The sequence below is a fragment of the Sinocyclocheilus rhinocerous genome, unplaced genomic scaffold (assembly GCF_001515625.1).
Source record: "Sinocyclocheilus rhinocerous isolate Xijiao unplaced genomic scaffold, SAMN03320098_v1.1 scaffold901, whole genome shotgun sequence".
NCBI lineage: Eukaryota > Metazoa > Chordata > Actinopteri > Cypriniformes > Cyprinidae > Sinocyclocheilus > Sinocyclocheilus rhinocerous.
Window position 1 is genome coordinate 234,853 of NW_015656008.1, and position 27,086 is coordinate 261,938.

Genomic DNA, 27,086 nt, shown 5'->3' on the forward strand with positions numbered 1-27,086 from the left:
TTATTAAAAAAAATAACTGTTTTCAGTGCAAGCCTGTCTGAACTGAAACATGTGGGAACTATCATTTACTTTACATTTATAAGTCTGAAATACTGTACTAGATTGAACCTTATGACTACCGAAGCAACAGTGTAAAATTAGCTTTTTGCAAGAAAACACATTTTCCACTGGTGAATTTGAAAAGATCAAATAATGGCAATATGCGATTTGAATAGTATCTGCACAGAATGTAAAATTCAATTCAATCTTCTTTTAGAGAATCTGAATGAACTGCCATCTATGACCAAGACTGAATAGCATGCATTACCAGAGGGGGAACCTTGGATTTATCACCCTGAATTTCACATAGGATGATGGCTGACCTACCCTAGAGCTGTTTATGAAATGGAGACCTTTGTTTATGTTCCTCCATTTGATCTCAGACTCATTTTCACCCTGCAACATCTTTTTCTTTGGGTTTTAACAGATCACTAACTAACAGACAAACTGACTAAGAATATAGCAGTACTGTTTCTTTCCATAAAATCAATTAAAAAATCACACATTATAAAATATATTTCCAGTGCTGGGTGATTAATATACAGTATTCAATACAGCGTTCGGTAAGAGCTATGCACACAAAAACCTGCTCATCTGTGTATACCACTTAAGCACCCATAGAAGCCAGCTATTAACCTAAGTTTATTTGGCAGGTACATAAATCAGCATAAAATGGCTTTCGTAGCCCATTTTGGCAGTGAAGCAACGCAACTGATGCTGGTAGGTCACAATGACAACATGACGAATTTAGTATGTTACATTCATACTATATACAACATACTTTTTAAACTGTATTTAAGTAATTACTTATTCAAAAAAAAAAGTATCTACTCAGAGAGTATTCAATTTTGGATGCAGCCATTGTCTTTATGAGTGAGTCATTGAATCATTTGCTCAAACGATTCATTCAGAAACAAATTGAGTGGTTGTACTTATGATTGAGTCGCTCAATCCATTTGTTCAAAAACACTGATTCATTAAGGAACAAATCAAGTGACTAAATTTAATGACTTTAAGTCATTAAATCATTCTCCTAATTGGTTCAGTCAATAACACTGATTTATTCAGTTCAGTGTTACATTCTCTATCCTTGTGTAGGATACAAAATGTAACACTGAACCAAAAAGGTGTGGAAGGCACAGAGCTCAATAGAGAGAGAGAGAGAGAAAGAGTTGTGCATCACTCCTTACACACCTTTTTGGTTCAGTGTTACATTGTTTTATCGTTCAAAATTCAAATAGAGTTTTGTTTTGTTTCAGAATGTGACCTCTGTATGCACTTGAGGAAGTTATGTCATACAGCTGGATGCTTTTACTGGTCTGATTCAGAGTCTTATCCTGTAACTGTATACTTTCAAGTGCTGTATACGTCCTGGATTTAGGAATGTGTTTCCCCTCTTCAGTTTTTATGTTTCTTTCCTTATGTCGTCTCTAATCCTGTCCCTTTACAAAGCGAGAGGAGGCTTCGTTTGCCAGTCAGGCTGTGGAATGCACTACTTTATATGGAAAAAAGCAGTAATTTCCCCAAACACAGTAAAGAAAGCCCAGTGCCCAGGCTCAACCCCACCTCCCTCCTCCCAGTTCTCATCGGCCAGTGCTACTGGAAATGCTGCTGGCGCCCCTCTCACTGGCATTCCATGCATTCTTTTATCATGTGCTCACAAAAAGTCGAGGGAAAAAGGTATGAGACACAAGGGAAAAATTACAGTTAGGGTTAACCCTTTCTGTTTTACAGTGTGTCAGAGTGTCTGCATGTGGCTGGTGTTTCAAAGGAAAACCACATTTGAAATATAATCAAGGAGGTGGTTATGTTTTTTAAGCAACCTTGAAATAAATGTGTTTATGTTGATTGTTCCTGTGAGTATGGGAACATTTTTATTTTATTTTATACATGTGAGTCTGTATCTTATCATGGGCTGCGAATAAAGAACAATGTGTTCAACTGTACAGTCTAAAATCATCAGATCCAAAGTTATGCTGATAATTATATGGCCCATTTTACTTGCATTCCAGTGTATAAACATTGGACCGTTGGGAAATGGTTGAGATGTTTGGAATGCTCTGATGAGTGCAGATGAATGCTGGCTGTCATTTGAATGAAAGCCATTAGCCCAAGCTTTCTGTGCCTCACGGACAATGAGCCTTAAATTCAATTATGAAGTAATTGTTCTGTCATCACAAAACGTTTATTCAGTGTAGATGTTTTCGACATGAGACAGTTTCTGCAGGGGTTATTCTTAGTGTACTGCCTCGTGGTTCACATGCTTGTGAAAGTGAGTCTAGATAAGAGGAGTCTCTGCCATGTTTTGAATTAGTAAAATGGGGCCACAAGTTTACATCTAATATCTACCTTATCAGGATTGTTAATTTCAGATGTTAAAAGTGAAACTGTGCCTCAAAATGAAGATTATCTCATCATTTACTCACCCTCATGCTGTTCCAGATGTGTATGGCTTTCTTTCTTCTGTGGAACACAAACAAATAGTTTTAGAATTTTTGTGAATCTATAGACCTTATGTAACTCTGTGCTTGTTCGTTTGATTTTTTTTCTTTTTTTTTTTTCTTTCAAAAAATTTGATTTAATTTTTGAATGAATCGCTTGTTTTAAGATCTTTTCCTAGTGACATTTGCTATGACATCTGCTTCGAACATTACAATGCATGATAACTTTCGTTATCTGTACCAGTGGCAGTTCTAGACCACAGTAACTGGGGGGGCCAGGCAGGGGCCACTTGCACTTTTAAAATTCATTTTAACCTACTTTCACCATGTCATGTATCACTGCAATCTTTAGAAGTAAGCTATAACAATTTCAACTCAAATGAATGTTTCATCATGTTTAATTTATCTGACAAAAATTTTTTTATTGTAGTGTCAGGTGCACCATGCGCTCATTATTTTCTTGTCAATAATAGGCCTCATCATGCTTGTCATGTGACACACAGCAGCCACGATAGCACTGTATAACTGATATAGGCTTAGGTTTTATTTATTTTTTCCTTTTAATTCAAATATTCCCAAACGTGTTAACTATATCATGTAATATCTTGATTCTCAAATATGTGTAATTAAATGCATTTTGCACTTCTATTTATTATGTTAGTTGATCTATAATGGGCGATGGGCAAAGTAGCATAATAGTGTAATCTATTAACTACACATAAAACCCCGTCTTTTTACTTAAGTACCAGATGGCTGTCATGCCATAAAATATTTTTAATACGACTGACTTTGTATTTAATGTGAATTTAATATAAACATTGTAAGTTACTAATTATAACACTTTCATGGTACAGAAAAAGAGGAAAGAACATTTACATTATCAAAAAAACATTATCACTGACTTCGGTCTAGCCAGAGTTCAAGCACTCTCAATAGCTCCTTTTATGATCACTGAAGCTGTTTACACTGTGAAATGAATCTCTTACTTACATTCGTACGCACATCTGCACTTTGTTGTTTCTGATGAGAATTAATTCGCCAGTATGATGGAAGCATAAATAACAGTGTTTGAGTTTAAAGACTTTCATTGGAAATTTCTTTCAGTCATTAAACATTCTATCTATCTATCTATCTACTGTATCTATCTATCTATCTATCTATCTATCTAATCTTTCTTTCTTTCTTTGTTTCTTGTGTGAGCTAAGTCAAAACATTTTATGCAATAACATTAACTAGCATTTTCAGGGAAAACAGAAAATGATCAGAACACAGCATGAAGGTTAAATAAATATTTATTTTTAATAATTAGATACAGGTAGACACAAAATATCAAGGCAACAGTATATCCAGAATATATTCAGGCAAAGAGCTTATTAAAAAAAATAACTGTTTTCAGTGCAAGCCTGTCTGAACTGAAACATGTGGGAACTATCATTTACTTTACATTTATAAGTCTGAAATACTGTACTAGATTGAACCTTATGACTACCGAAGCAACAGTGTAAAATTAGCTTTTTGCAAGAAAACACATTTTCCACTGGTGAATTTGAAAAGATCAAATAATGGCAATATGCGATTTGAATAGTATCTGCACAGAATGTAAAATTCAATTCAATCTTCTTTTAGAGAATCTGAATGAACTGCCATCTATGACCAAGACTGAATAGCATGCATTACCAGAGGGGGAACCTTGGATTTATCACCCTGAATTTCACATAGGATGATGGCTGACCTACCCTAGAGCTGTTTATGAAATGGAGACCTTTGTTTATGTTCCTCCATTTGATCTCAGACTCATTTTCACCCTGCAACATCTTTTTCTTTGGGTTTTAACAGATCACTAACTAACAGACAAACTGACTAAGAATATAGCAGTACTGTTTCTTTCCATAAAATCAATTAAAAAATCACACATTATAAAATATATTTCCAGTGCTGGGTGATTAATATACAGTATTCAATACAGCGTTCGGTAAGAGCTATGCACACAAAAACCTGCTCATCTGTGTATACCACTTAAGCACCCATAGAAGCCAGCTATTAACCTAAGTTTATTTGGCAGGTACATAAATCAGCATAAAATGGCTTTCGTAGCCCATTTTGGCAGTGAAGCAACGCAACTGATGCTGGTAGGTCACAATGACAACATGACGAATTTAGTATGTTACATTCATACTATATACAACATACTTTTTAAACTGTATTTAAGTAATTACTTATTCAAAAAAAAAAGTATCTACTCAGAGAGTATTCAATTTTGGATGCAGCCATTGTCTTTATGAGTGAGTCATTGAATCATTTGCTCAAACGATTCATTCAGAAACAAATTGAGTGGTTGTACTTATGATTGAGTCGCTCAATCCATTTGTTCAAAAACACTGATTCATTAAGGAACAAATCAAGTGACTAAATTTAATGACTTTAAGTCATTAAATCATTCTCCTAATTGGTTCAGTCAATAACACTGATTTATTCAGTTCAGTGTTACATTCTCTATCCTTGTGTAGGATACAAAATGTAACACTGAACCAAAAAGGTGTGGAAGGCACAGAGCTCAATAGAGAGAGAGAGAGAGAAAGAGTTGTGCATCACTCCTTACACACCTTTTTGGTTCAGTGTTACATTGTTTTATCGTTCAAAATTCAAATAGAGTTTTGTTTTGTTTCAGAATGTGACCTCTGTATGCACTTGAGGAAGTTATGTCATACAGCTGGATGCTTTTACTGGTCTGATTCAGAGTCTTATCCTGTAACTGTATACTTTCAAGTGCTGTATACGTCCTGGATTTAGGAATGTGTTTCCCCTCTTCAGTTTTTATGTTTCTTTCCTTATGTCGTCTCTAATCCTGTCCCTTTACAAAGCGAGAGGAGGCTTCGTTTGCCAGTCAGGCTGTGGAATGCACTACTTTATATGGAAAAAAGCAGTAATTTCCCCAAACACAGTAAAGAAAGCCCAGTGCCCAGGCTCAACCCCACCTCCCTCCTCCCAGTTCTCATCGGCCAGTGCTACTGGAAATGCTGCTGGCGCCCCTCTCACTGGCATTCCATGCATTCTTTTATCATGTGCTCACAAAAAGTCGAGGGAAAAAGGTATGAGACACAAGGGAAAAATTACAGTTAGGGTTAACCCTTTCTGTTTTACAGTGTGTCAGAGTGTCTGCATGTGGCTGGTGTTTCAAAGGAAAACCACATTTGAAATATAATCAAGGAGGTGGTTATGTTTTTTAAGCAACCTTGAAATAAATGTGTTTATGTTGATTGTTCCTGTGAGTATGGGAACATTTTTATTTTATTTTATACATGTGAGTCTGTATCTTATCATGGGCTGCGAATAAAGAACAATGTGTTCAACTGTACAGTCTAAAGTCATCGGATCCAAAGTTATGTTGATAATTATCAGGCCAATTTTACTTGCATTCCAGTGTATAAACATTGGACCGTTGGGAAATGGTTGAGATGTTTGGAATGCTCTGATGAGTGCAGATGAATGCTGGCTGTCATTTGAATGAAAGCCATTAGCCCAAGCTTTCTGTGCCTCACAGACAATGAGCCTTAAATTCAATTATGAAGTAATTGTTCTGTCATCAAAAAACGTTTATTCAGCATAGATGCTTTCAACATGAGACAGTTTCTTCAGGGGTTATTCTTAGTGTACTGCCTCATGGCTCACATGCTTGTGAAAGTGAGTCTAGATAAGAGGAGGCACTGCCATGTTTTGAATTAGTAAAATGGGGGCACAAGTTTACATATAATATCTACCTTGTCAGGACTGTGAATTTATATGTTAAAAGGGAAACTGTGCCCCAAAATGAAAATTCTCTCATCATTTACTCAACCTCATGCTGTTCCAGATGTTTGACTTTCTTTCTTCTGTGGAACACGAGTTTTAGAATTTCGGAGAATCTATAGACCTTATGTAGCTCCATCCCTTTTCAGCACTGCGCTCGTTGTCCTCTGTCTTCTGTTTGGAAATCCACAGCATGAAGGTAAGGTCGTACGAATTTATGAATGAACCGCTTGTTTTAAAATCTTCCTGGTCTACTAGCATTAGTTATGACATCCGCTTCGAACCATTACAATGCACATGATAACTTTTGTTAACTCTACAATAAGTAAATCCACTTCACAAGCTAATTACTCTTCAACAGCGTTGCTATAGAGCTACCGCAAAAACGATAGTTCAAAGACAAAATTCTAAAGATGGCTGTGCACTTGTTTCTTTGATGCATAAGGTCTATATAATGCAAGCGGATGGGACCTTCAAAGTTGCCTCAAAAACCACATAAAACGATCACAGTGGTAACCCACAGAACCCCAGTATGACAGTTGTCCGGAAGTGATCATTTATAGTTTAAAAAGTTTAAAATAGTAATATTTTTTCTCACACACACACACACACACACACACACCTATCGTGTCGCTTCAGAAGACACTGATTCCTCAACTAGCAATTTATGGACTGTCAGGGTTGTTTTGCGTGGTTTTTAAAGCATCAACTTTGAGAGTCTCGTCATGGTCCAATCGTAATTGATTTCTGTGTGTCCATATAATGCAATTGTGTGTTAGACAGACAGACATATTATAGATAGATAGATAGATAGATAGATAGATAGATCTACAGTCTACTGTCTACATTATCATCTACAGTTCACACTGAATAATTGGAATTACATTTTGAGCCACTGAAGTGGAAATATTTAATTGAGGAACTATAGCAAAGCCATAGTAAGCAGGTTCCAGTACTCCTTCCATTTTGGGATAAATGCTTGACTTTTTGCTGCTGTGCATTTCGGGGGGTGATGTGCAGGCCTGTGTGGATGATTAATGGAGCAGTTAGCCCAGCGGCTGCAGAGCCAATGCTCCAGTCACAATGAGTCTGCTGGCTGTCATCAACGCTCCTCTGCACCCTCATGCTGCTCCCTGGCCCAACGTTTACAGCTTCTGCGTGCCTCAGCGGCCAGGGAATAAAACTGCTTCATGATTTGGAGCTGTCACTCCTTGTGCAACATTAATTATTTGCTTTCTTGTGAGTTTTTTTTTTTCTCTGTCCCTTATTTTGCCCTATCCTGAGCAGATTGCATTTGGCTTTTGTTATTTAGTTTAAGATATGCCATTAATCTAAGCCATTGTAATGGTGCATGAGGAGAAAAAGCAAAGAAGTAAATGCCAAAGTAAACACTTGCTGTGCAGAAAGGCCATGTGAGGGACAACGAGAATAACAACTATTAATGTAGTACTTGTCTAATCAACCTAAACATTGTTTGTGCGCCTCGAACACACGTTTGCACAAATGATACGGAAGGCTGTGCGAGAAAGATCGAGGCGGTTAAACATTTGGAAACGGACCTGATGGTAATAGTAGGATCAGCCACTGATTACACACACACGGCTGCAAATCTCCATAAAACATCAGACGCTTCACTGCTTTATCCAACACTCCATCTCTCTTCCCCCACTGACCTCCATGAATTTGATACAGGCTCACATGTGCCGCCGCTGGGAGACAATATCAAATCATCTGCGTTAAATACAGCAGCTCCAACAAAGGAGATGCCACAGAGATTATAATTTACATATAACACAATACAGCCACAGACTGTGCTCCGAGCTACAAAGAAAATGCACTGTCTAGGACATTGTCTGGCGTACAATAGCCAACCGTCATTCAGTACCTGGAAACCACAATGAGGCTGAGAGGCGAAAGAGAAAAGACTTAATGATTATTGAAAGAGGGCTGGTGAGTGCTGAGCCACTGCGTTGGTGATATTTTGAGGAAGGTGGCGTTAATGGTGTTAGACATTGACGGACGTCTGTATCGCCACGGGTAGACGCTCACTGGTCATTCAGAGTTCGATTTTGACGTGACAGCCTAGACAGGTAAACATGTCAGTACTTTGCAGGAAAGTGAGTTGAGTCTTGAGTTATGAAAGACAGTTTTCTTGGTTTTAATGTAAAATCTAATCTTGTTCCTCAACGGGATTGCCACCTACATATTTGAGCTGTTGATGGCTACAGCTGTTAAAAGCTTGCTAAATGGGGGTGGTTTGACTAAATATGAGCTGTTTCCCCAAGACGTTTGAGAGATTCTACCCTCATTTGAACACGATACGTGGGGGCTGATGACCAAGATTATGCTGAGCGCACGAGGGACCTTTCGATGGGAAGCATTCCTCACCGTCCTTGGCATACATAATGTTGTCGGTTACGAGAGAGGACTTCTGAGGGTCATATTCTGACTGAAAGGAGATAGCTGATAAGACCTAGTTCATCGGGGCTAATTCAATGGGGTGCAGGAAGACTGGTGGCTGCTTTCCCAGGAACTTTCACAACAAACAGTGGTAATGGAACAGTGGGTGTTCAATTAGCCAGCACCTAACATCATTAAACAATTAGACACAAACAACCTGGAGCATTGTGCCAGTTAACTCCTCCTCACAATGTCAGTGTCGTTTCCTAAAGAAAATCATGCCCTGAGAAACCCTGTACAAACAAAACACTTCTTAAAAGTAATAGTATGTTTTACTGCCTTTTGGGAAATAACGTCAAAGCCTAGGCCACATGTGCACAAACTGTATGTTTAAAGGGGGGGTACAATGCTGTTTCATGAATTCAGAGTTGTTTACACTGTTAAAGAGTTGGATTCTCATGCTAAGCATGGACAAAGTTTCAAAAAACAATTTGGACGTATGACAGAGTATTTCTGTGCCAAAAATCTTACTTCCGGGTTCGTACAAGTTTCTGAGAGTTTTTTTCGATCGTGGCTCTTAATGATGTAAACGAGAGTGGAACTCCTTATATATATATAAATATAACTCATTATATTTCTCCCGGAAGAACGCGCCCGCGCACGCATGGACCAGAGCAAGAGTAAGATCGCGCCCATCAATGCGCTTCATCCGGCGGCAGCGCTGCACGGGACTTGCCGTAAAGCTGTATCTTTCTTTTATAAATATGATAAAACTAAAGACTTTTTGGAGGTATGAAGGATGCAGTACTACTCTATAGGTACTCAAGATTAACATGAGATTGGATGAAACTGTGTGTGTTATGCCCCCTTTAATACAGTTCATACCACCCCACCACCCTTTTTTAAAAAAAATACTCCTATTGGGTATTGCTGCATTCAAATACTCTCTGAAATATATAACACCAGTAAGGATCTTAAATCTCACCGACAAGGTCAAATTTGATGTGAAAAGAGGAAGGAAAGAAAATAAATAGAATTTGAAGGTAGCCAAGACTGTGGTTTATCGATCGATAAAAACATAATTTCCACATCAAAACGGCTTCATGTCTTACTTTCAAGCCCCTCTGGAGATCAGCATGTCCTGCATAGAAGATAGAATTAACAGAGGCAATGTGTCTGCAATCATATCCATTTAGCAGCAACCAAACAGCCTAAAACTATTTCGAGACGTCAGCTCCAGCCTCTGATCTTGGGCTTGGCAGTGATATACATAGCTAACTTGTATAAAGACTATTGCTAATTGGCTACCGCCCAAAGCCAGGACACCATTGCAGTAAAAAGAGAGGAGATGAAAGAACAGCCAATATAATCCAAAGATATCTGATTTCTTCAGAGATTGCTGTACAAATGGTTTCTCAAGGCAAGAAGAGAGGCCCTGTTCTTGGCTTTTACCACATATATCACTCATCATCTACAGGATTATGACATCTGATAGCACTGATATAACTCTGCAACGAAAAGCTTCAGTATGGGGTGTCAAATGTACGATAAAGCATACTGCAGATAACTGCTCAGTTGTGCAATTGTGATTTAAAGTCATCACCAAATCAAAATGTACAATTCTTTTTTTTTTTTTGGATTAGCCCTCATAATCTTTAATCAAAAACATTAATGTCCCCTCCTCCCCCTCACAAAGACACGTCTTCTCTGATGTTGTGTACACCGGCCGATAATCCATCCCCTCCAGCAACCTGTCACTCACATGAGATCAGCAAATGATTCAATAAGTTCCCGGTGGACAAAATTCCCAAAAAGTCCCACCCTACATTTTTTCTTGTTCAAGAAGCTGTTTCACTTGGACATACATCATAATATAAAAGATGACTGTAATTTCTGTTTGAGGCTGAATTAAAAAATGTAGAAGAATACAGAGTTGATCAAAAATAAATCTAAAGTATTTTACTTTATTGCCTTAAAAAAGTAGTGTAAGATTGGTGTGTTTAATGCTTTTTTTAAGCATTAAGATTCAGTTTTATATTTTAAAATAAACATTAACGTTTTAACATTTAAACATTTACAAAAGAAAAAAAGTGTTTACTGAGAAAGAGCAAGCTATTATATTTTGCTGAAAGATTATGATGAAAAACTTCTTTCTTTTTTTTTTAATTTAGGAATAATATACACTCATGGATCGTTCACAATATGACCAGGAACGTGTAATATTAATGAAAGTATATAAGGATGTTTTGTGTTCATGTTGACTTTAAATGTTTACTTAACCATATGTATAAAAACAACTAATTACATAATATTGTTGATGCTTGTTTCTGGTATAAATGTGCAGGTTTTTGGACACTTAGAGTACATTCAGCTGCCCAGTGTTCAATGAGTCAATGAGTGAGTTCACTGGCCACTACACATGTACACTGCCAGGCGAAAAACAAAAATGTGCAAAAATTGTACCATTACAGGTACAACAGCTTGTCTATAGGACAGTACTCTCAAAGGGACACCTTTGTACCTTCTTTATCCCTAAAGGTTGTATATTAGTACCTTAGAGTAGTAATAGGCTATACCCTTAAGGTAGTAATATATACTCTTATGATACTATTTTGAACCCTGTAGGGGTAAAGAGGGTACAAAAACATCCATTTGAGGGTACTGCCCCAGGGACAGGCTGTTGTACCCCTGAAGGTACATTTTTGCACTTTTTTTTTTTTGTGGTAGCAAAAATTGCAATGGGCAAAATAGCACTGGGTTTGTCCAAAACTCACAATATAAGACCATTAAGAATTATTTTAAACCTTGGCTCCAGATTATGATCTCTGATCATATTTTATGACAAAACATCATATTTATGTTTATGTGAAGATTTGTTTTAACATGGCTGTCTCACTGATATCGTGTGTAAATATAAATACTATGTAAATCAAACATTGTTTTTGGGAAACAATGTATGGGCAAAGCAAGACATAACAATCAGTTTTACAAAATCGTACTAAAGGTGCGCAGCCACACAAACTCGAGATTCTTTAAAAGTTATACGGGCCCCACATTCCACACGTGGTGCACCTTCACCACAGACTCCTGCGTTTGAGCGTGTCGTGTTACCAGCATTTCCTGTGTCTCACGAACTAACACTCCAATGGAGCAAAGTAATGCAAGATGGGAGTGGTTCCGTTATGAGGTCACGGTGAGGGAGCCGAACGCTCAGCAGCGAGCGCAAGCGGTAGACATGAGATGGACGCGATAGCTGGAAACATTTATTCACACAGCTGAATGAATCTCTGCTGGCAACAAAAAAATAACAGGACCACGTTTACTCCGACTGGGAACTACTGAAAAAAATCGTGCGTTGGCTTTATAGGCGCAGGACAGGCTTCAATACGAAAGACTCCAAGGAAGAGACGCGTGAGGAAAGTTTTCAACAAACTGGACGGAACAGTGCAGAAATCGTGACGCATAAGCCATGCACTGGTTGTACAGCGTGGGATAGTTCTTCTGGTGTCGTTCGTTTGAAAGGGATGCCTTTTTGTTGGCTTTCTGCAACAAAAGTTTGACGCCAGGAACGCCATATTATTCTGTTTGACAAGAAAACGCGTCTTTCTGAGCGGAACATTTCTCGCGCTCGAGTCGCTGTTTTCTTCTGTTATTTGTTGGTTTGGCTGGAGGATCTGTTCCTCATCCTGTAGTTTGGGGGACAGGGGGGTGGTTTGGATATCTATATTTTCACTTTTCCTTCATGGCCTCCTCCAGGATGTATCTTCTTATGAAATGCATGCTGATTTTCCAACTTGTGGTGTTGATCGCGAAGAACAGTCGGGCGCTCATTTGTTTGCCCTGTGATAAGTCCAAATGCGAGGAGCCCAAGCACTGTATGGGCTCCGTGGTGTTGGGGATCTGCGGCTGCTGCTCGGTTTGTGCCAAGCAGAAGAACGAGAGCTGCGGCGGCGTTTACGGTCTGTACGGGACCTGCGACCGCGGACTCCGGTGCGTGATCAGACCCCCGTTAAACGGCGGCTCCATCACGCAGTACGAGGTTGGAGTTTGTGAAGGTCTGTATACACATTTCATTTACTCTTTGAAAAGTTGTCATCTGTGTTCATTGCTTTAATCGCGCCTAATGATGGAGAAAGGAATTAAATAAATCACATAATTTCTGCCTCCGTCTTTATTTATTGGGGAAACCAAAGCTGATATGTTCTGGCAGGCCATTTTAACACTTTATTTCATAAAGCTAACTAATCATTTAGTTATTTTACTTATTTTAATTAGATGTGAGAATATGTATTCAAACATTATCTAGTCAACTAAATTCAAGACCTAGAAATTAGGCTATTTCATATTAGTGCTAGTCATATTGCAATAGTGGCAAATAACAAATATTTATCTCTGAATTCTGGAAATTTTTGGTTCAGATATGAACCTCTTCTATTCACTAGTAGTAGTAGAATAATCTATTATAGTTACCTAGCAGACATTCAAGCTTTACCAGTTATTATTTATTAGATGCTAGTACCTATTTGTGTGACACCAGAATATATCCCAATTACTCACCAGTAACATTTATCCCACTAGTTACAATTCTTACTAGTAAGATTACAATGTAATTCCAACTGTGTATTCCAATTGTAACCAGTTAGAATAAACGTTCTGTCACCTAATTAATAGTTACTAATAAAATGTAATAAAAAGTTGATAACCAGCAACAGTGGACACTAGATGGATATGAATAATATCTAACTACAGATCCCTATAGAACTCAATAGAAAACAATTACCAGTAGCAATGAAATTGTTACTTGCCTCTATTGCTATTATAGTAGATATTATATACTAGTGAAACTAAAAATGTTTACTTGTCACTATTGGAGTATTTACTTAATAGGTAGGGCTTCTTGTAACATAAAATAGATACTTGTTAGCTTTGGGGGGAAAAAATGTTAAAGCGGCTTGCCACAGTATCTGTCCATATGGAAAGGAAAATAAAATAGTGTAAAGAATACTAAATCAGCGATTCAATGAGTTGTTCATTAAGATGTTAACCTGGTTAACAGTACGGTAGCTTAGCTTTGAGAGAAGAAAAAATCCTGAACATTAGAGTCACGATTACACCTAATTTGAGTAGAAATTAACCATTATCAACTCTCATTAGATATCGTAATGTGATTGTAAAGCCATTATGGAGAGGAAAGTGATGGTCCTGTCTAGTACACAATAACACATTTCTTCATACATGACGGTCGTTTGGCGTGAAAGAGAGGCAAACTCGTTAATGTGTTTGCAGCATGTCGGTTTTCCGTTTCTTTGGGGTATGGCTAACGGATTCCGTGCTGTTTTTGGACGTAGTGCCAGCCTCGCTCTTTCCGCCGAGGCTTGTTGGTTTTTCATCGGAATGTCTGCTATGCAACTTCACTTGCGCCTCAGCCAGTATATTTGACATCGGACCGACGAGCGACGTGCGCTAAGACCTTCAGTCATGAGGCTTTGCTTCTCAGGATGCGTTTTACTCACATCACCTTGGTTCAGTTAATGGTGCTGTCAATCGTTTGTCTTACCTCAGGGTGTTCTCTGTAGGGGGGGTTCTCACTGTACTTAAAGGGGTCATATGATGCGATTTCAAGTTTTCCTTTCTCTTTGGAGTGTTACAAGCTCTTGGTGCATAAAGAAGATCTGTAAAGTTGCAAAGACTAAAGTCTCAAATCCAAAGAGATATTCTTTATAAAAGTTAAGAGTCAACCAACCACGCCTACCTAAAACAGCTCGTTCTAACACGCCCCCACATACCTACGTCACGATAAGCTCGTGATTATGGTAAGGGGCGTTACATTTCCGACGAGTGCTTGTGGTGTTCGGCCAATCACAATGCACTGGGTCAGCTGGCCAACCAGGGCAGACTGCGCTTGTCAAAGGAGGGGACTTTGTTGAAAACGACATGTTTGAGAGAGGCGGGGCATAGAGGACCTACAATAATGTACAGTATTTGAAAAATAATGTGTTTTTTGAACATTAAAGCATGTCAACATATTCAGTTACACCAAATACACAAAATAATGATCTTTAAATAGCATCATATGACCCCTTTAACATTCTTTTTAAACCTGATGTACATTTCAGTTTGAAATTGTGTTTTTAGGGGTAGAACCATACGGTGGTAGAAGCAAGTTGTTTCGTGTCATTGGCATTGCCTAGCTGATTAAATATTCATGAGCTCTGTACTGTCAAATAAACGTTCATTCACTGTTTAGTTTCTGCGTCTGAGATAAATTAATTGGAAAACGCGTTAACTGGAGCGAAGAAAAGATTATATTGTTTGTTCAAGTAGTAGTTTTTGGAGACTTAGAACAGCCAGAGCCGATTTACGTGACATTTCACAGATGGACAATCCTGTTTAAATCTGTATTTGTCCAGTCAATGTTATTGACCTCGTAAATAAGCAAATAAGAACATAAACCCACGGTTTACAAATGTAAAAACAGATATTCTGCAATAGTTGCTCAAAATGCAACATTTTTGAAAACTGATGTCGTTTCTATATTCACAATGATGTCAATGTCAAATATCAGACAATTTTTCGACCTATCACCATTTTTAAAGTTGTGTTTCTGCTGCTGAAGGAAGAATCAAAGCCATAAACCTTTACTGAAACTTTGCAGACCTTGTAAACTAATAAACCTTGTAAACAACTACCAGAATATGGTGTCATCTCATTAGCTATTTAGACAGACTTCGAACAGACTGCAACATTTTCTGCATGCTTGCAGTATCAGTCTACTTTTTCTCTGAAGAGTCCCGTCGCTTGTTAGGCCTAGTCAAAGTTGGAACACCGACTTGGTCAGAGGACATGCATTGCAATGTCAGGGTCAGGTTTCAGCATGGCTGGCTATGAAAATTGAAGGTGTCTCGACCGTTTGACATGTAACTGCCGGGGTGACATCTGCTGTAATTCAGCCAAGAAAACACTGCAGCATTGAGTGCCACAGCTACGGCTGTCAGATAAATGAGTCAGATGAGAGAGCGCAGCGAATGCCAGTATAGGCCATGTCCTGCTAACCTCCACCCTTACCTCCTAACAAACTAAGACCTCAGAGGGTCTTAACAGTGAATTAGTCTCTTAAGTACATCTGCTGTAGACCGTGCCTGCCATGAGATGTCAAAGATTTGTACTGGCCTTTAAAGGAGTATTTCACCCAAAAATGAAAATTCTGTCATCATTATTCACCCTCATGTCATTCCAAACCTGTATGGATTGCTTCTTTTTTTTTTCTGGGTAACACAAAAGGTGAATTTCTGAAGAATATCCTGGCCATGATTTCAATTAAATGAAAGTGATTGACAACTGGGCTGTCAGCCTTCAAAAAGCACCAGTAAAGTGGCTCATATCGGTTTTCTGAAGCTGAATAGACAAAAATTGAAGTTGTTATATACTTAATATAAGTTATATATATATATTATATATGTTAATATACTTAATATAAGTTATATAAGAATTACTTTTGTTTCACGGGAGAAATAAATACATTCATAAATAATGACAGAATTTTCATTTTCAGATGAACTGTTCCTTTAAATTGAGCGCCACAATCCACAGGGGTGGAGGAGAAACAACAAAAGCATTTTTCTGTTCGAACTGACTGTACACTTCACATCCAAGTCCATACATTCCTGTGCATTCCAAAGCATGAGATTACTTTGGACAGGCTGTTTACAGTGAACACATACATTTGAGATGATGGTCTTGAAATGCCCCGCGGGCTTCTCTGGAGATGGGCTTAGCAAGCACATCACATAGAACACCCAGGGGGTTTAGTGTCAGGACCTTCCAGGTGAGCTTTCCCTGGGAAGTGATGTATGATGTCTTGCCTCTCTATTCAGAGAAAGCAGTCAGAGGTCCCTGAGTGAAGCTGGCTGTACTTGGGAGTAACTTTAGGCCTTATCTTAACAAGAAAGGACCTTTACACACAGCTCAAACTGTGTCAATTGCATCAGTTCAGGTGCAGTCCTAGTGTTTTACATCCACTGTTATACTTATCATCAAACTATTTTTCAAGAGACATTCCAAACTGCAAATGTCTAAAATCTATGAAACACATTGATTGTTTTTGTTTTACTGTTTCCACTATCCCTTTAAGGATTTATCAAATCTCCAATATCATCGTGCACCAATTAATACATTTTTAAAAATGTGGTGTCAATATAATATATATATATGTTATGAATTTTTTATGAAGCCACTCAATGGAAGACCTAGTATGGAGCCAGAAATCAACATCTAAGTTGAACTTGAGGCCTCTGGAAATTTTATATATATATATACTGTATATACATTTCCAGATGCCTCAAGTTCAACTTAGATGTTGATTTCTGGCTCCATACTAGGTCTTCCATTGAGTGGCTTCATAAAAAATTCATAATGGAAATACTGTCATCATTTACTCAACCTTGTGTCATTTTTAAACTGTATGACTTACTTTCTTCTTCAAAACAACTTTTTTTTTGTCCACAATTGTTCTTCAAAATGCCTTCTTTCATGTTTAGAAAATAAATAAATAAAATTAAAAATAAATAAATGCATAAATAAAAGAAGGAGAAGGTCATACAGGTTTGGAACGATATGGGGGAAGGAAATGATGACAGAATTTTCATTATTGGGTGAACTATCCCTTTAAGAGCACTCTGTTAATTTGTTTATTATTATTTTTTTTTTCTTCTTGAAAAAAGCATGACATTTGAAATGCACAGTAAACTCTATTTCAGACCTCAAACACTAAATCTTGAACATGGGAAAAAAATTTTTTTTTTTTTCATTATCACTTTTTTTACTTATTCAGATAACATAGTTGGTTCTATAGCAGTTTTAAATAGAAATATGTATCCATCTGTCATATTGTATGTTATAATATGTTTATTTAAAATGTGTGTACAATTTGTTTGTAGAATTTTTACATAACTGTGTGCCTACATATTTACTTTTAGCTTTAGTTTTTTTAGTTTTTGTTTTGTTTGTTTGTTTTTAACATTGGAAATTACATTTACCTTGATCTAGTTCTGTTGTGCTGTAAGAAAATCATTTATTAATCTGTGCAGTTGACATCCTTCTCCATGACAACATGCATGGTTGAAATTTTTGACATACTCGAGCTGACGATTTATGCGGGCAATATATTTACTGAAGCTTCACCTTGTCCACCCATCTGGAATTGGAGCCCTGAGCTTGACAGTTTTAATACAGCACCGGGCTCAAATCATAATCTTCCTGACTAAGAGAAAAGCAGTGGTCTTTATAATTTAAATGACTTCAGACTGGGAAGAATGGAACTTGATTATACACAATCTGTTTGCAGAGAACACCTGGAGAATGAAGCGTGCCTGCCCTTATTAATGTCATCCATACAAACCCTGGACTCTGTCTGCTAACAAAGCAGCTCCACATTGGCCGTAATCACTGTCAGACGGAGTGCTTTTTGTCTAAGGCATTCCTCTGCCAAAACGCTAAATGACCCATCTAAATAAAGGTTATGTGATTTTTGGGGAAACATAATACAATTCATGATACAAGTAAACTAAGAAGGTAATCCAAGTTAGAGGGATAGGAACAGTTCCAATCATTTTAAAGGGGTCATATGATGCTTTTTTAAAGATCATTATTTTGTGTATTTGGTGTAACAGATTACCTCCAAAGTCAGAATTACCTCGTCTCCTAGGTTCACTAAACGGTCGTCCATAAAATGCATTGCTGTTCTGTTGTAAGTGATCTTAAAGATTCCTAATATAGATTTTTTTATAAATTTTTCCTCACTTGCAGGCGGAGTTTTGTTATTAAAAATAAATAAGCAAGCCCAGCCCAGATGACAGAAAGTAACACAAAAGTAATGTAATGCATTACTTTCCATTAGGGATGTAACGATTTACTCACCTCACGATTCGATTCGATTCGATTCACGGTTTTGATTTCACGATTCGATTCGATTCACGACTAAATTAGATTGTATAATTTCGAAATTTAAAGCAAAAACAATGGTTTGACTTCAGTTTTGTGAAACTATAAATAAAAATATCTGCATGAAACAGCAGACGAGCTGAATGAGACGCTCCCTACTTTCCATAAAAAGTAACTAAGTAACACAATTAGTTACTTTTTATGGAGTATAATGCATTACTTTTAAAAGTAATTTCCCCTAACACTGCTAGCAGGTGTACTTAGAATTTGCAGAATAAATACATTTTTTTAAAGAATATAAGGGTGGTGGTGACCTGCAAAGGTTGTATTAATTATGCTAGGATGGTTGTCAGGGTGTTGCTATTACATTGCTAGGATCTTCTGCGTGGTTCCTTCTTCATGATGTTCCAAACCTTCTCCATGTTTCATCTGCTAAACCCAAAAGGAGATATTCTGAAGAATGAACCAGTTGCTTTTGCAACAATTGGAGCTTCCAAGCCTCAAAAAGGATGCAAAAGCACTAAATATGTCATAATAATGTTTCACATGAAATGTGTGCTATATTCCAAGTTTTCTGAAAAACAGACTGAAATTGTAGTCATTATTTATTTATATTCTTCCCCTCCAGTGAGCTATTAACTGACGGATCATTGACTCAGTGAATTGAAGAAACTCAATATCTGGATCAGGTGGCCATTTTGAAGCTGTAGTCCCCATTCTTTGTAATTGCATGGAATAAAAGACCAGAACAGTAATACAGGTTTGGAGTAACGTGGTGAGGGTGAGTAAATTATGATGGAATTTTTGATGGAACTACTAGAGATCTAAATCAGGTGACTATTTTGAAGCTTTAGTCCCTATTCTTTGTGGAATAAAAGTCCTTTATGCTTTCACTTTTCCTTAATCCCTCCCTGTTGTAGCTTGTATTATTCTAAATGATGTCTGAAACTTTGTATTATGAGCGTTTGGAATAACGTGGTGAGGGTGAGTAAACGGTGACAAAATTTTTGTTTGAAATATTTCTTCAAAGCAGAGCATTGCTGCCAGTGCATGTCTTTGCCATGTTTTTCTTCTTTTTCACAAAAAGGGACGGCGCAAGCAGGCTGAAATTTGTTGAGAGAAACCGCATGTCTGGTGTAGTCAAGGAAGACAAGCGGAAATATGTACCCCCGCTCGGCAGCCTCCCTGTCACAGACTTCCCCTAAGTCTCTCTTCTGCTCCTCAGAGTACTAATGGCGCTTTTCCACTGCATGGTACAGCTCGGTACGGTTCACTTTTTGGGGGTTTTCCACTGGGTACAGTACCTGGTACCTGGTACTTTTTTTAGTACCACCTCGGTTGGGGTTCCAAGTGAACCGTACCGTTACCAAAACGTGACGTGTAAACTGCTGATCACGGATTGGCCGGAGAGAATCGTCACTACCTGCGTCACTGAACTTGCGACACAAACACAAAAGAAAAAGAAAAAAAGGACCGCTAGATTTAAATCAGCACAGCCAGCAAAGGATCAGTGGAAAAGCGCCATAAGTGTCCTCAGGGGGTGCTGCATAGGGGCCGGCGGGACATTTCAGGGTTATAATTCAGAGGCTGAAGAGTTGGTGTCACAAGGGGGTTCGTGTCTGAACAATGAACAGAGGACCGATTTTAGTCATTTTTGCAAAAAAAAAAAAAACCTCCTCTATTGCTGAAGTCAACTCTGAATTGGCTTTGCAGCCCATTTACTTCTATAATGTAACATATTTCTGAGTGAACTGGGATATTCAATGAGGAAAAAAGGAGCAGGAATTCACTGGATTGTGAAAGTGGGCATTACGTATCCAAATAGAGTCAGCTCTAAACCTAATAACTATTTCAGCCCAATCTCATGAGAAAACGTAGTTATTTTACATGGTGGCAATTTGTTATGAATTCGTACAATGTGACTCGTCCGAAAATTTGAGAAAAGAATGTAAGCATAAAATCAATTTCATAATCCCACGCTAAATCGAACCATTATTGGGGTGTAAGCATATCATTACAAAAAAATTATAAAAAAATGTACGAGATTGTACGAATTCATTAGCCACCAATTTGCCAACATGTAAAATTGAGAGTTTGTTGCCTATTTTTACTTGTTGTTTCCCATTATCCAGTAGAATGAATGGCCTACATTTTACTTTTATTTATACATTTATTTTATATTATGAAATAATATATAATTTGTTAGACATTATTTTAGTGTCTTCTAATAAATTTCAGTATTTTTTGCCTTTTTTTTTTAAGTATGCTGATGAATCGTCCACAATAACACCAGGAATACATATTAAATAAATACTTAAAGGCACAGTATGTAAGTTTTCGCCGCTAGAGGGCGCGTATTCAAAACAAACAACCGAAACAAAGGCGTAGTTTGATGACGCCGTGACTGAGTGTGGAATCATGGGAGTTGTCGTCTTCATCCCCACAGCTGATGCAATCCGACGGGACTCGGGCAGAAATCATGTTCATGGATGAGCTAATGATTTATTAACGTAGTAGAATGAAGCAGGGTGAGGCTGAAAGCCGTCGAAGCGAAACGAGGCCGCTGAACGAGCATGACACACGGCTTTTATTATGCCACAGTCAACTACTTCCGCTCCTTCCGGTCGTGAGTATGTGTGGTAAAGCAGCGCTGTTATCATACTATCCTTTAATTCTGATGCAATGTTGACTTTATTGCCAGATTTGAAGTATTAATAGCTTTTCTGATTTATTATGAGCATATTTGTTTTCCTGTCTTCGGTTTCTTGTATTAGTCGCAGAGTAGCATTTAACGACTTGAGCGTTAATAATGCTGTCTTTTTCCGACAGAATAATTAATTGGTTTGGTTGCAAATTAGCAAGCATCTCTTGCTTCAGGAAGGACTCCTGCCTTGATAACAACCAGGTGCCACTGCAAAGTACAGCAGGAAGGCCATGTATCAGCTAGTAGAGGACGAGCAGCGATTTGATTTCATACCTTGATATCAGCAAAACAACACTTTTCACTGTTTGTTTATGAAGAACCGCTGTGTTGAATGTAGGCTCATTTTATCCCTTCAGTTTTTGTAATAAGCTTTTTTGTGAGGTTGTTTTAGCCGCCTCTTCGTCTACCATACATTCTATATTAGATCATGTGAGAGGATGGTGTTTTCTCTCAGTACGAGGTTTTAATACAAATACTGAGTTGAATGGAATTCCTAAGATAATGTAATAAGCGCAGTCACACTTTCTAAAACTGTTATTGTTATAACACATCTCTGACCACATTAATCTGTCGCATGCTTCAGAGTGTGAAAATATTTTAAAGTTGGCATGAAGTGGAAATTCACCGTCTATTTTCTTAATGTTTAATTTTTTGGAGCTCGTAAGTTAATCAAAATATCACAACTCATCCTTCCAGTGAAACGACAGACTTCTCTCTTGTGACATATTGTATTTGTCGGTCTTCACCAACCATTTTAGTCTGCTTAAAGGGGTCATATGATGCTGCTAAAAAGAACATTATTTTGTGTATTTGCTGTAATGAAATGTGTTTATGCGGTTTAAGGTTCAAAAAACACATTATTTTCCACATACTGAACATTATTGTTTCTCCTCTATGCCCCGCCTTTCTGAAACGCGTCGATTTTTACAAAGCTCATCAGTCTGAAAAGTGAGGTGTGCTCTGATTGGCCAGCTATCCAATGCGTTGTGATTGGCCGAATACCTCAAGCGTGTGACGGAAATGTTACGCCCCTTACCACATTGTGATGCCCTGTCCGGCCGGAGCGACCACACAAAAACATTAAAACCCATTATAAACGAGGCATTCGTTGCATCCAGTGGGGACATAATTACGAATTATAATGACTTATACTGTCTTTTTACGCATTGCGTTGCATCGCATCTCCTCTATGCCCCGCCTTTCTGAAACGCATCGATTTTTACAAAGCTCATCGGTCTGAAAAGCGAGGTGTGCTCATAAAATTTTAATTTAGTTTTGTTATTTACATTTACATTATATTTAAATGTTGTCATTTAGCAGACGTTTTAATACAAAGCGACTTACAAATGAGTACAATAGAAGCAATCAAAACCAACAAAAGAGCAATACTATGCAAGTGCTATATTAGTATATTATTATAGTTATATTTCAATTTCACAAAGAAATGTGCAGCATTTTGTCCAAGCAATAACAAAAGGACACATTTAATTTATAATTTGTCTTAAATCTAATTTTGTAAAAAAAAAAAAAAACGAGAATCGAATCGTGAATCGAATCGTGAGTTGAGTGAATCGTTACATCCCTACTTCCATTACATCACGACCTAAAGGGTTTTTTGTCTGGTTTTAGTGAATGTAAAGTCTCTAAGATGGTTCTTACAGTTTTAGATTTGTGACTACAGTATAGTAATCCTGCTGTAAAGTTGTGTCCGACTGATTGTATTTTCAAAACATACATTGACGCCTCCACAATGTTGTAATTTCCAGTGGGAAACTATGTTTTATTGAGCTCAGATTTTCTTTGTTGAGTCTTGGGGTTGTGTCAATTAAAGACTTATGATAGGGGCAAATTAGTCATGATTGAAGTTGTAATTGTCAATCTTTGTTCTATAATTACATTGTAGGTCTATCAACTTAGCATAATAACTGACTGTGTAATTAATTATATTAAAATGATTGAATATAGAAAAAACACCAGACCACATCTTTGGTCGTGCATGGAAAAACTGAAGCCTCAAATGGCGTTTTTAAAAAGCTGAATCTTCTTTAAAATTAAAACATCAGTGATAAGCTTACATTTATTATGGAAATACAACAAACACTATTGTTGTAATGTCTGTTTAATGATTTGCTCATCCGCCACAATAGTAACTTTTAATTATCTTCATTTGTGGGCTTTTCTTAGTAAATACTATGATTTAATTTGATTAATTAATGAGCATATCATGTAATTAATGTGATTAACATTTTAATTGATTGGCATCTGTAGTATGCATTTTGCGTACTGAATAATGCTAAATACTGCTCATGTAGCTAGTTTATGGGCTGACTTGGCTTGGCATTTCTCAACATCATTGTGCATGGCAGCACAAGAATGATAAAATACATAGTTAACCCATCAATTACATATATTATGCATATTTGCACTTCATTTTGTTGCATTAGCACTAAAAACATTGTGTTTCTCAGACAGTAAAAAAGAGAAAGAAATATGAGTGTGTTAGTTTTTCTCTGACTGAAATCACTTGAATGCACATCACGTCGTAATTATGATTTCTGAACTCGTAAGTGGGAACTTCCCAGGAGGTCTTCAAGGCGATGCTGTCTGTGAGCACGCCAGGCTCAAACCCGGTGTGTGGTTCAGACCGCCGCGACGTGTTTCTCATTTAGCAGGAGACTCAACCCTCCACGCCCAGCTAAACGACCCAGAGCTGGTCTGGAGAGCCATGCTTAGTTACTGAAGAATCAGCTGTTGACAGCAGCTATTTGGGGACTTCACCCCTGTGGCTTTGGTGAAAACAACAAGCGCAGGGGCTTTGGAACATCAGCTTCCAGTCCTTGATTGTTAGGAGATCACAAGCTAGCACATACTCACAGTCCCCTATAGACAGGCATAGTGATAGGCTTGTGTTCTTTCAGCCCATGGTATGGGTGTTGTGCCGTACAGCTGTAATCACACCCATCATATCCAGATGACCAAAACACTAAGTCACAAGTGTGCAGCTATGCAGCAGTAGCTAAACACGACTGACCCTACAACAAACAGACACGGGGTGAGTGAGAGGAGTGTTTTTCCATGACTTGTTTATCCACAGTGTATTTAAAGTGACACACCCAGGGGCTGTGACAGCAGCTATTTGGGGACTTCACCCCTGTGGCTTTGGTGAAAACAACAAGCGCAGGGGCTTTGGAACATCAGCTTCCAGTCCTTGATTGTTAGGAGATCACAAGCTAGCACATACTCACAGTCCCCTATAGACAGGCATAGTGATAGGCTTGTGTTCTTTCAGCCCATGGTATGGGTGTTGTGCCGTACAGCTGTAATCACACCCATCATATCCAGATGACCAAAACACTAAGTCACAAGTGTGCAGCTATGCAGCAGTAGCTAAACACGACTGACCCTACAACAAACAGACACGGGGTGAGTGAGAGGAGTGTTTTTCCATGACTTGTTTATCCACAGTGTATTTAAAGTGACACACCCAGGGGCTGAGAAGTTATGGATTCAAAACAAAGTCATTTTGTAGATTATGTAGTCTCATTTTTGCTAAATCAAATTGTAGGTTGCTCTGCAGTACGAGGCAGGTTTCTGCAGAAACGGTTCTGACTCAACAGCCAAATTGCTCATAGATGCGCAAGGCCCGTTATTTATTGGCAAGCAGGCAGCATTCCTCAGAGACCAAAAGACACAAATTACATGCATGCAGATGCAAATGCATCTGCATGCATACGCTGGTGCTTAGTATGCACTAGGGGTGGTGGATGTATATGGAAATAAATCAGTGTTTTGGACTGATTCATTGAAATGCAACTCAGTTGTCATTTATGTTACTGAGGTCTGGCATAGAAAATTAATGGCCTTAAGAAATGTAATAAAATAATTAGCATAGTGTTTTTTATGTATAAGTATTAATTTAAATTATTTATCACATTTAAATATTTAAAATTGTTTATATATATAGATAATTAAATAAATAATATTTAAAATATTATACATTATAATATATAATAATATATTATATAAATATTATATTATATTTTATATTACACTTTAAAATATAATTTATTCCTTACAGCCATTACTCCAGTCTTCAGTGTCAGATGATCCTTCAGAAATCATTCTAATATATGATTTTAGCAAATGGCTGCAATATAACAAAGAGTGAAAAATTTAAGGGGGTCTGAATACTTTCCGTACCCACTGTATATATAGTTTTATTAAATGATTATAATTTTTTTTATAAATATTCAATATATCAGCTAGCCCTGGTATGCACCCATCTTGAGTGTATTCATCCATCCTAAGCACACAAACATGTGTGTGCGCCGATAAGGTGAACACACAGTGGGCTGAAATACCAGTGCTTGTATCAGCAATGTGTGTTTGCACTGCAAATAAGACTTCATAATGTTGCTGGCAGATAGAAGCATCTTTAGGGTCGGGGTCATTCTTATTTTGAAAATGTGCTGCTCTCTGCCACCATTTATCTATCGTGTAAGTCGTGAGAGGCTAGGAACATAGGAACTGCATAATCCTTTATAACAAGACTACATTTCTCTCTTATTTCCGAGTTCTACGATTCCCCTTGAACCTCAAAAGCACATGTAATTGTCCATGTGCTCCTCTTTAGCATTCAGTAACCCGCAGTTTTAATGATACTGTGAAAATGTATCGGGATGATTCTGAATTTTAAAATCTGGTTACTGTGTTTGATCTGGTAATTTATTATTATGAATTTCTGTTTCTGTGGCGTCTTCATTGATATGTGTCTCTTTCATTTTCGCTCAGATGAAAACTGGGATGACGACCAGCTCTTGGGCTTTGAGCCATGCAATGAAAACCTGGTTACGGGCTGTAACATAATTGATGGGAAGTGTGAATGTGAAAGTGTACGAACATGCAACAACCCATTTGAGTTCGCTAGCCAGGAAGCCTGTCTGACAGCCCTGCAGAAGATTGAAGGTACCTCTTATTTCTCCATTCTTATTATTTTTCTCTCTCTGTCTACTTCTAGCGTAAAAATTGTACCTGCATGCGCATATCTTTCTGCAGTAGTCATAATGTCATCATGTTGTTTAATGCGTCCTTGATGGGTTTCATCTTTAAAATATGTTTGAACTTTCGATAGCTTGATTTTGTGAGCATACTTGAAAACAGGTTTTATAATGAGTCCCTGTGCAATTGTTACAAAGTAAAACTTGCATATTATTAAATATATCACAAATTTTATGTGTTCTTCTGCCATTCATTCTTCTTAATTATCTATAATTAGCTTTGCTAATAAGCTTCCTCCTTAGTTTTGAGAGAATCCAAAAATAATCAATCTAAGTGTTAATTTTTGGCATCATTGAAGGGATGATTTAACCTGTGAACTAATTTAAATTAATGCATATTAATAAAACTGGGAATGTCAGCAACAGTCAATGCAGTTTCCTTTTTTTGTGCAAATGTGCAGTAGGTTATTTCCCAAGCTATTGTTGTGTCCTAGTTCAAACTTCACCTTAAGTAATAACCCCAAACAAATACTTGTTTCACGATAAAGTTTTGCCTTTTTTTTTGTGACAGATCGTTCCGGTTAGTAACGTAACCTCGGTTCCCTGAGATAATGGAACGAGTGTTGCGTTTAACACGCTTACGGGCAAATTCCTGTTTACTCTGATACTGAAGCCTGATTTGTTGACATTCATATAACTGCACGAACAAATGGCGCCAAAAGGGGAGGTGCCGACTGATATAAGTCAGCTCAGAGCGCCATTCGTCAGAATCTTTCGACT

General features: G+C 37.7%; 1 protein-coding gene across 1 annotated transcript; it reads left to right on the forward strand.

The window, feature by feature from the left end:
• The first annotated feature begins 11,875 nt into the window (after window positions 1-11,875).
• LOC107719193 (cysteine-rich motor neuron 1 protein-like) lies at window positions 11,876-26,676 on the forward strand. The gene is made up of 3 exons (XM_016526567.1): window positions 11,876-12,721; window positions 26,101-26,274; window positions 26,666-26,676. The coding sequence occupies exons 1-3, from the start codon at window positions 12,409-12,411 to the stop codon at window positions 26,674-26,676; spliced, it is 498 nt and encodes a 165-aa protein (XP_016382053.1). The 5' UTR covers window positions 11,876-12,408.
• Window positions 26,677-27,086: the final 410 nt, after the last annotated feature.